The 9,866-nt window shown below is 39.0% G+C and overlaps 1 protein-coding gene across 1 annotated transcript in view; it reads left to right on the top strand.

Moving 5' to 3' along the window:
* Positions 1-108: 108 nt before the first annotated feature.
* The window catches only part of LOC112094535 (DNA repair protein UVH3), a 9,955-nt gene continuing 197 nt past the window's right edge, over positions 109-9,866 (top strand). Inside the window, exons 1-18 of the mRNA XM_024175642.1 lie at positions 109-200; positions 293-543; positions 808-983; positions 1,062-1,173; positions 1,532-1,609; positions 1,685-1,803; positions 1,893-2,025; positions 2,433-2,510; positions 2,613-2,666; positions 3,152-3,336; positions 3,456-5,187; positions 5,926-6,120; positions 6,330-6,415; positions 7,140-7,410; positions 7,509-7,645; positions 8,315-8,399; positions 8,528-9,052; positions 9,415-9,861. Of these exons, the coding sequence (XP_024031410.1) occupies positions 113-200; positions 293-543; positions 808-983; positions 1,062-1,173; positions 1,532-1,609; positions 1,685-1,803; positions 1,893-2,025; positions 2,433-2,510; positions 2,613-2,666; positions 3,152-3,336; positions 3,456-5,187; positions 5,926-6,120; positions 6,330-6,415; positions 7,140-7,410; positions 7,509-7,645; positions 8,315-8,399; positions 8,528-9,052; positions 9,415-9,861 (4,752 nt within the window). The 5' untranslated portion in view covers positions 109-112. The remainder of the gene's footprint in view (positions 201-292; positions 544-807; positions 984-1,061; positions 1,174-1,531; positions 1,610-1,684; positions 1,804-1,892; positions 2,026-2,432; positions 2,511-2,612; positions 2,667-3,151; positions 3,337-3,455; positions 5,188-5,925; positions 6,121-6,329; positions 6,416-7,139; positions 7,411-7,508; positions 7,646-8,314; positions 8,400-8,527; positions 9,053-9,414; positions 9,862-9,866) is intronic.

Below are 9,866 nucleotides of genomic sequence, written 5' to 3'. Positions count from 1 at the left end.
GGAATGCCGTCGTATTGCTGTGTTTTTGTTCAAGCCGACTTTAATCTAAAATTCTTATATAAATACAACTTGGCGGCAACGAGAAACTGCAAATCAGGAGCGAAAACGAGAAATGGGAGTCCACGGTATTTGGGAACTCCTCGCCCCCGTCGGCCGCCGCGTCTCCGTCGAAACTCTAGCCGGAAAAAAGGTCGCCATCGGTAACGACCGCCAACCCTAACCCTAATTTCACAGTTCATCTCTTGGTGCACGAATGCAATACGAATTTGATTTTGTGATTTTTCGTGGACAGACGCGAGCATATGGATGATTCAGTTCATGAAGGCGATGAGGGACGAGAGAGGAGAGATGGTGAGGAACGCGCATTTGCTTGGGTTCTTCCGCAGGATTTGCAAGCTGTTGTTTCTTCGGACCAAGCCGGTCTTCGTCTTTGATGGCGGCACCCCCGCGCTCAAGCGCCGGACCGTTATTGCGCGCCGGAGACAGCGCGAGAACGCCCAAGCCAAGGTCCGCAAGACCGCCGAGAAATTGCTGCTTAACCATGTGAGTTTCCCTCGATTCGTGTCCGATTTCGGTTTTAATTGCTTGTTATAGAGTGAAGCTCATCACGCTAATGGAACAGATTATTAGTTCTTTTTGGCAAGATTTTTTTTGTTGCTTGTTTCCGTGGAGCAAAATGACAAAAGTGTGGAAGATGGAAGAATTTTTAGCCGTATCTTCATTATGGAACAGATTGTTAGTTCTGGGATTTTTCTTTGGAGCGTCTGATTTAATGCTGACCTTTTCATCTTTGATTCATGTTGATAGCTTAAGGCATTGAAGTTGAAAGAGTTAGCGGACGATATCAAGAACCAGAAGGAGAAACAAAAGAACGATGTCAAGGGTAAGAAGGTTTCTCCCGATCAGGCCAACTCGGTTGGGAGTATTCTGAGAGAAAATGATCTGAGCTCCATTAATGAGAACCAGCAAAAGCTAGATGAAATGTGAGCCGAATTGAGGATTATATTTATAAGTGGTTTTTGAAGTATGTGATTTAATTTTTTTTCTTAATCATTAATTAGGTTGGCAGCATCTATTATGGCAGAGGAAGGTGGGAGTTTAGCTAACAATTCAACAATGTCACCTACCGTTCCCTGCGAAGAGGATGGTGATGAATGTGAAGAAGTGATACTGGTAAGTTGTATTTTCTACCATTTGGATAGTGGAGTGATACTGGTAAGTTGTATTTTCTACCATTTGGATAGTGGAGTTAATTATACCGTTTAACATTTTCGGTCCATTTTGATTTGTATCTCTCTTTTTTGGTATTGAATGGGAAAATATATTGACTCAATTGAAGCTGGAATTTATTGGGAGGGAGGGAGAGCGAGAGGGAGAGGGAGAGGGGGAGGGAGAGGGAGACTTTGATGATTTAGCATCTTTTAAATTGGCTTGAACTAGCTGCTTGCATTATTAGTTCCATTTCGCGATTTAGTGATGTAAGTCTACTATAGTTGGTTTATGTTATAAATTTCATTTATATGTTCTGTAGCCAGATATGCACGGTGAAGTGGACCCCTCTGTGCTTGCTGCTTTACCTCCATCATGGCAGCGTAGTATTCTTGTTCAGGTATGCTTCCATGTAATTCTTCTTTGTTACTTGGGGAAATGAAGGTATGAAACTGAGGAAGATGTTGGAAACCAGAAACAAAGGCGGGATAATGAGGCTAATGGTCAGAAGATCCTGTTGGACAAGGTGGGGAGCAACTTAGAAAGGGATGGTATGGCGTCGAGCAGTTGCAATCAGGAAAAGCTGGATGAAATGTAAGCTGCATATATGCTTCTGCTGGAATTTTCTAGTTACTGGTTACGAGATCTGTTGACAGGTTTTTTTTTTTTTTGGAGTAATTTAGGTTGGCAGCATCTCTAATGGAAGAAGAAAGTAGAAGTTTAAATAACAATGCATCAACGTCTGCTGCTCCTTATCCTGTTGCAGAGGATAGTGATATGGACGAATCCGAGGATGGGGATGAAGAGATGATACTGGTAATTTTCACGGCACACAAATATTTAGTTTATTGCCCACTGTCACTGATATTCATGTGCTGACATAGGTTAGGTTAAACTGGTTTAGTAGTTTTTATCTGATTCACATTAAATTGGGATCTCTTCTTATAAAAATACTTTATATCATGACCTCTGAGAATGATCTCATACTTAAAAATAGCTATAGGAATTTGTCAACCAATTTAAATTTGCTTGGTTTTTACACACTATATCAATGTTTTGTTGGCTCAAATTGATGCCTGAAAAACAGTTTCAGAGAGATGCTCTCCTTTTGGGTTACTCAGATTATGTGCAAGTATTGTTCAGTAATTGCTGTACTTCTATCCTATTTACAGTTATGATGCAGTCATTTGGTTGATGTTGATCTACGTGATTAACTTTTGCAGCCAGCAATGGATGATGAAGTTGACCCATCCATACTAGCTTCTTTGCCTCCATCCATGCAACTTGATCTCCTTGTTCAAGTAAGTGAATATGCACCTGGTTATGTCTGGTTCTATGCACCAGCTTTTCACGTTTCCGCATTCTTTTGCGCTGACATTGGTTATTGATCTTCATATGTGTAGATTAGAGAGAGGTTGATGGCAGAAAACAGACAAAAGTATCAAAAAGTCAAGAAGGTGGGTCATTGAACAAATGTAGTGAGATGCAAATATGGTGTGGCATGAGACATCTCTAACTAATAGATGTCTTTTACTAGCAACGACCTCAGTGGTATTAAAAAGAAAGGCATTTTTTTTATTCTCATTGTTATTGGAATTTATCTCAGCAATTTTGACTAACAATTGTCTTTTTGGAAGTTCAAGAAATAGATCAAATTTACTAGGGGTTTGTATGCTAATTTTATACATTTTTCCACCTGAAATCTGTCTTCAGTCCTTTAGGATTTTGGCTTCCAAGCAGGTAGGTTGAATTACATGATAGATGATACGTTCAGAAGTATAAGCATGGATGCTTTGCCATCTACTTTTATGCTGCCACTTCATCGTTCATCATTTTACATCTTCAGGACAAATCAAATCGATGTTTTAGCATCTGAACTCTGGTTCATATTTTCTTTTGAAACTTGTGGTTGTCATCTAATGGTCATTTTGATGCACTTTAGGACCCTACAAAATTTTCTGAGCTACAAATACAAGCATACCTTAAAACTGTTGCTTTCCGCCGGGAGATAGATCAAGTGCAGAAGGTTGCTTCTGGAAGAGGAGTAGGTGGTGTACAGACTTCACGGATAGCATCTGAAGCAGGCAGAGAATTTATCTTCTCAACATCTTTCACTGGAAACAAGCAGTGAGTGCTGAGTAGTTATTTCCCATTTTCTCATGACAAGTAAACTTCTCCCATCTGGCAAATTTGATGCATTGGTATATATCTTGCATGACTTCCTCTGTGATGCTTTGATCTTTCAGGGAACTTACGTCTGGGTCTGGCAGAGCTGAGAAATCTAGAGATAAGCAACAGGCAACGGAAGAAGGTGATTCTAGTGTCTTGCATGCTGCTGCAAGTACTAGTAAGCCGAACACTGTGAGTGCATCAAAACCCAACGAGTCTAAAAGGGTTTTTGATGACAATATTGAGACCTATCTTGATGAGAGAGGGCATGTTCGTGTTAGTAGAGTGAGAGCTATGGGTATTCGTATGACCCGTGATTTACAAAGGAACTTGGATTTGATGAAAGAGATTGAACAAGAGAGGGAAAATGCTGACTGCCTGATACGTGAAAGTAACAGTGCTGTCCCAACAAACTTTTCTGCAAAAAGTGCCACAGATGCTTCACATGATGGTGCTGAATCTGTCAAGTTGAATGGGACAGATCATGACTGCTTGTTGAACAATGGTGCTTCTATAGAAATTTCTTTTGAAGATGATTCTGACATGAAGTGTTTTCATGAAGATGATGATACATTTGCTCGTTTAGTAGCAGAAAATCCTTTGAAAGTATCTTCTGGTGATATTACTCCAAAAAAACTGTCTTCTGCTTCTGATTCAGATTGTGATTGGGAGGAAGGTATTACTGCAGCAAAGGATATGAGTTTCTCTGATGATAACTTGAAAACAAAGCACACTTTTGCTGAAGACAACAATAGTGAGGATAGTGAAGTGGAGTGGGAGGAAGGAGATTGTGAGATTACTCAACATACTATGCCTCTAGGAGCTGAATCAGAAAAAATAAATTCCAAAGGTGCTTTGAAAGAACAGGCTGATTTGCAGGAGGCAATAAGAAGAAGTCTTGATGATTTAGATAAGAATTTTAGTTGTGCGTTGCTTAATGATGAAAAACTTGAAGTTCCCAGCGGAAGTGATTGTACAGGTAAGAGGTTTCTTGACCAAAAAGATACGTTAGGAGGACTGAATTTTCCAGGAGACACTGGTAACCGGCAACACAGATTGACTTGTGAAATGGATGGTGTTCAAATGCTGGATGGTGCAGGTGCACTAAGTATCTCAAAAATCACCGATTCTTGTGGAAGGCCATTGAATTCTGCTGTAGAATACAATTCTGATAACTCAAGGATACTGCTAGATGCACCACGTGAATTTGACACGGATTTTCCTTCTGATCAACCAACGGAGGATGCAAGTAAAATGGTTAATTCATCTAAAGAACCAACGGAGGATGCAAGTAAAATGGTTAATTCATCTAAAGAAGCACCTTATGCAGAATCTGTTACTCCTCCAAAAGCAAAGGAGATCAATGTGGCTGCAGAGGGCCTTTTGTGTACTTCTAATGAGGTTGGAGTGTTCTCTACCTCCTCCAACAGCTGTGAAAAAGATACTTCTGATTTCTTGTGTGGTGGTGTTCCTGATTCCAGTTTGATTGATAATCAGAAAACTGCTTGCGAAGCTGAACCACCACGCCCCTTGTCAAAAGCAGTAACAAATGAATTGGTATGTAATATTGAAAACGAAGAAAAATTGACTGCCAAAAAAATTCATGAAGATTGTTTCCAGGAAATCAAGCATAGCTTGGAGAATTCTGCATTGAAGGACAATGAAGATCTGCACATTGATGTTGCAGAGGCTAATTTGGAGGAAGAAATAAAAATTTTAGGCCAAGAACGTATGGACCTGGGGGATGAGCAGAGAAGGCTGGAGCGTAATGCAGAATCTGTCAGTGGTGAGATGTTCACAGAGTGTCAGGTGTGTATAAAATGTTGGCATTGGATGTTGAGCAAATACATGGTCATAGTTTAGTGATTTGTAGGACTGATTTGTTTTTTGCTTCTTTTTGTGGCTCTTTCAAGGACAAAATGACACTTGAAACAAGAAGAAATCTTTTCAGGTGGAAATCACAGTAACTTAATCTCTTAGCATATCAACTTGTTACATATTTTTTTAAATAAATGAAATTTGGCCAACTAGTGAACCGAGAGGTGTCATTACAGCCGTCACCAATTGGGACTTGAAAACTTGATACGTGGTCTAAGATTATTATTATCTCTTTCCTTCTCTGTTCATTTTGAGTGATCTCGTCCACAATCTATGCCTTTTCTTCTGTCAAGTTTTTTGTTTTCAAAGATGAATTCCTTAAAGGTTTGAACTTTGAAGCATCTGTGACGAGGAACAAAGATATAGATAGTAGGAATTTAAATATGTGCTTATCTGGATTATTGAGGATATACTTGAGTTTATATATTATTATTTGGTTATGTTTTCTTATTGTTAGGTTTTGTTCAACAATAAATAGACCAAGTATTTTTATTTTTCTCTTTGGAGTCAACCATGATTTATATTATTGAATACACGCATTTCCTCCCTATTGTTCTCTTGTGTCCTAAATTCATCTTTTTCTTCTCTCAATTCGTCTCTTCTTCCCTCTCCTCTTTCTCGCTTTTTGTTTAATCTATCTTTGTCCTACATCAATCTGACTTTTTGTAGGAGCTGCTGCAAATGTTTGGCTTACCATATATTATTGCACCAATGGAAGCTGAAGCTCAGTGTGCTTATATGGAACTAGCAAACCTTGTTGATGGTGTTGTGACTGATGATTCTGATGTTTTCTTGTTTGGAGCACGGAGTGTTTATAAAAATATATTTGATGATCGAAAATATGTCGAGACATACTTCATGAAGGTATAATTTTAAAGAGACCAGATCCAAATATTTTTAGGGCATTTTCCCTTGAAAGAATTCTGTCCTTCCAGAAAAACCAGATCTGTTTTCAAGTACTTGGAATTTTTGCATCTTTAGTCTCACCTCCTTTTCATGTTTTCTTCTTCAAACCTGGACGTATTTCAACCATGCAATTGTTCTCGTTGCTTATGTTAATATACGTCCATCAGGACATTGAGACTGAGCTTGGCCTAACCAGAGAGAAATTGATTCGCATGGCACTTCTTCTTGGTAGTGATTATACTGAAGGAGTCAGGTAACTAACAGCTCCACTTTTACAAAGTCTGATAGGCCATGATTAGTTAGCTTGTATAGGAAAATGAGTGTTTGTTATGATGTTGTTGGTTGTTTTGTTCTGGTAGAAGAGTAGTTATTTTGTTAGTGGCTGTATCGGGATATAAAAGGTAGAACTTGAGGAGAGGATGGCATCGGAGAATTGTAAAGGGGAGAAACTCATTTCTCAGCTGGGGAGAGAGGCAGGTTCTCGAATCACTGCAGTTTTATGCTCTAGGATGGTAATTTTGCACTAGGGCTTACTGATAAAAAAAGAGGTTCTTTTATGGTTTTCTTGAATTAATCAGAGTTCTGTCAAAGTCTTGCTAGTCTTGCCACATTCTTATGCATTTCCCTATACATAACTATTCTCTACATCAGAGTAGAGTAAACTTTTGGATAGCTCTTTGGGACCATCGAAGGAAGGAATTTAGAAGTTTTCTTTTTCTCTGACGTTGTAAGGGATTGAGATTGTATTTTGTAATATTTTTTGCGTTGTTTCTTGGAGGAAAACTCTTCCTCTCTTTCGTTTGCACATAATCCCTTGATTGTTGATAAGAGAATTTTGTTTCTGATTCACCAAAAAAAAAAAAAAGGAAATATGCTTAACACTTCCAGAAGTTGATAATTCTGTTGTCTGCTTTCATAAGATTGCTTGATTAATTTATCAGTTAATTTAAAATCTTTTATGTTACCTTCTGTTGTAGTGGGATAGGCATTGTGAATGCCATTGAGGTTGTAAATGCATTTCCTGAGGAAGATGGCCTCCAAAAATTCCGGGAGTGGATTGAATCACCAGATCCCTCCATATTGGGGAATTTCAGTGCGCAAACAGATTCTAGTGCAAGGAAAAAAGGATCGAAAATTGGTGATAATGACAATTGCTTCCAAAGCAATATGGAAGAAGCATCTGCATCTCACGAAAACGATTCTGAAGCTCAAGTTAGAGACATAACAAGAGTTTTCATGGATAAGCATGTAATCATACAATCCTTGGTTTAGGTGTTCTAGTTTCTTGGAATTATCATGTTTCTGAAATCATATATCCTGCATTTATTGGTGCCCTTTTTTTCCAGAGAAAAGTGAGCAAGAACTGGCATATTCCTTCTTCTTTTCCAAGTGAAGCGGTTATTTCTGCTTATATTTGTCCTCAAGTGGATAAGTCGACTGAGCCTTTCACATGGGGAAAACCAGATCATTTTGTTCTTCGAAAGTGAGTTATCTCCTACTTTTAACTTTCACAAAGTGTGGGCTCGAGGATGGAAAAGATTGTAGTCAGTCTGAGAGGCACTAATTCTTAAGGTTTCTGTTACGAACTGATAATTGCACTTACTGAAAAACATGGACTAATTTTCATAGATCAATTTGGACAGATGAGGCAAAGGCAAGGAATTTTTTTTTCTTTGATGAGTAAGCATAAGGCAAGTTGTGAATATCGTGATCAATATGTTTCTAGCAGAACAGATCAATGTGTTTCAGCCGTGACGATGGCTTTTTGGATTCTTTTGAGTTTTCAAGGACCGTTCAATTTCTTGTTTTTTCAATTGCTCATTTATTGTTTTGTTCATTTTTGAACGAACTTGTTCTAGGTTTTTGTGCATGCCTGCTGTACTTCTGAATTCTGGACTTACTTTATTTTAACTATTTCTAAGATTGCAATTGCGATTGTCAGCTTTCTAGGAACTATATTTTCAGAGAGAACTCCTCAGTTACAGCTGGATCCTGTGTTTGACCTAATGATTTATCCAAAATCTCGAGTGAAAATAGATACATCCACTTGAATAATTTACTTGGATTAGAGCTCAAAATATCTCTCATAGTGAATGCTTTGCTTTGTTTAGTTAAAATGCGTAGGTTTTCTGACCAGTTGCTTGGAACGCAGATTATGCTGGGAAAAGTTTGGTTGGGGTAGCCAGAAGGCAGATGAATTATTACTACCTGTTCTGAAGGAATACAACAAGCATGAGGTTGGGGACATCTCTCTCTCTCTCACACACATGTGCACGCGTGTGCGCGCATGTGTGTGTGTGTGTGTCTCTCTCTACTATTTTTGTGAAAGAAGATGCTGACGTGCACTGTTTATTTTCTGGCGAAGACTCAACTGCGTTTGGAGGCATTTTACACATTCAATGAAAGATTTGCAAAAATTCGTAGCAAGAGAATAAAGAAAGCTGTTAAAGGAATTACGGGAAATCAGTCCTTGGAGTTAACAGATGATGCTCCACAAGAAGTCTCTAGAAGTAAAAACAAAAGAAAAGCAACGGCTGATAAAGCTGGGGATGATCAATTGGAGAAACTTCCACAGGGAACAGAGGAAAGTGCTGTCAGGAACCAGAGTAACTATTGTTCGAAATCAACTCCCAAGCCATCAAGGAAACGGAAGATACCTATGGATGAAGCTGTTTCTAAATCACTAATATCCTCAGATAGCAAACAAGGTACCAACAGAAGATCACGTTCACACGGAAGATGCCAAGGAAGAGGGCGAGGCAGGACAACCAAAAGAAGAAAGGGAAAAGGAAGTCCCCCTTACGAAGTGTCTGAAATGAGCTCCAGTGATGATGATGACGTAGAGGAAGTTCACATGGAGAAACAAGAAGGGCCGCCAGAATTGCGACGGGTACGCTTGACTTTCTTCCTTTTCTGAGGTTGGATCACCCCTTTTTTTTTTTTTTTTTTTTATAATAATCAAGTTCAATTCACAGAATGAGATGGGAACTTTCCTTATGCTATGGTTAATCTTTGAGGCACATAAAATAAGCCAATTTGTGTCTTTGTCTTTGATGCATTATAATCAGTTTCAGGATGTAGAACAAAATAAGAATAGCAGTATAATAAGCATTTTGAATGCGCCTGAATAAAACAGCCTTGCCCGACATAAGTTTGTCGAACTAGTCTTTTGTATAGACCATCATTTGTGTAGATTCATGATAAGCTTTCTCTCCTCATTGCTTAACTTTTATATCTTTCCATGTCTCTCAGTCTACGCGAATGCGGAAGCCTGTAGACTACACCGCAAATGACTTCGAAATAGAGGATCTGGATCAGTCAGTTGACCAGGGTGATAAAAAATCTTTTGATGAAGAGCCATCACAACCAGATTTAACGTGGGGTGGTCAGGATCTATGTGAAACTGTGGCTTCTGGTCTTGGTCAAGCGAAAGAGAATAATGCCCAAAATTTGTCTCGTGGGGAGGGATTGGACGAGGACTACCTTGAAAAAGGTGGAGGATTTTGTCCAGATAATGATGATAATGATGGACCAGATGTGAGCCAACGTGGTAATCCTTGTCTTGAGGGCGATTTCTCTGAAGAATTCTTAAGAACCGGAGGTGGCTTTTGTATGGATGAAGGCGAAAACGTAAAGAGCATTTCTGGCCCCGCTACAGCTGCCGTCTTGGAAAGTGACAATCTTTTCCAATGCTCTCGTGTAGG

The sequence above is a fragment of the Morus notabilis genome, unplaced genomic scaffold (genome assembly GCF_000414095.1).
Source record: "Morus notabilis unplaced genomic scaffold, ASM41409v2 Scaffold1008, whole genome shotgun sequence".
Taxonomy (NCBI): Eukaryota; Viridiplantae; Streptophyta; class Magnoliopsida; order Rosales; family Moraceae; genus Morus; species Morus notabilis.
Note: the sequence above shows the minus strand (reverse complement) of the source record. Positions and strands in the feature narration are given on the sequence as shown.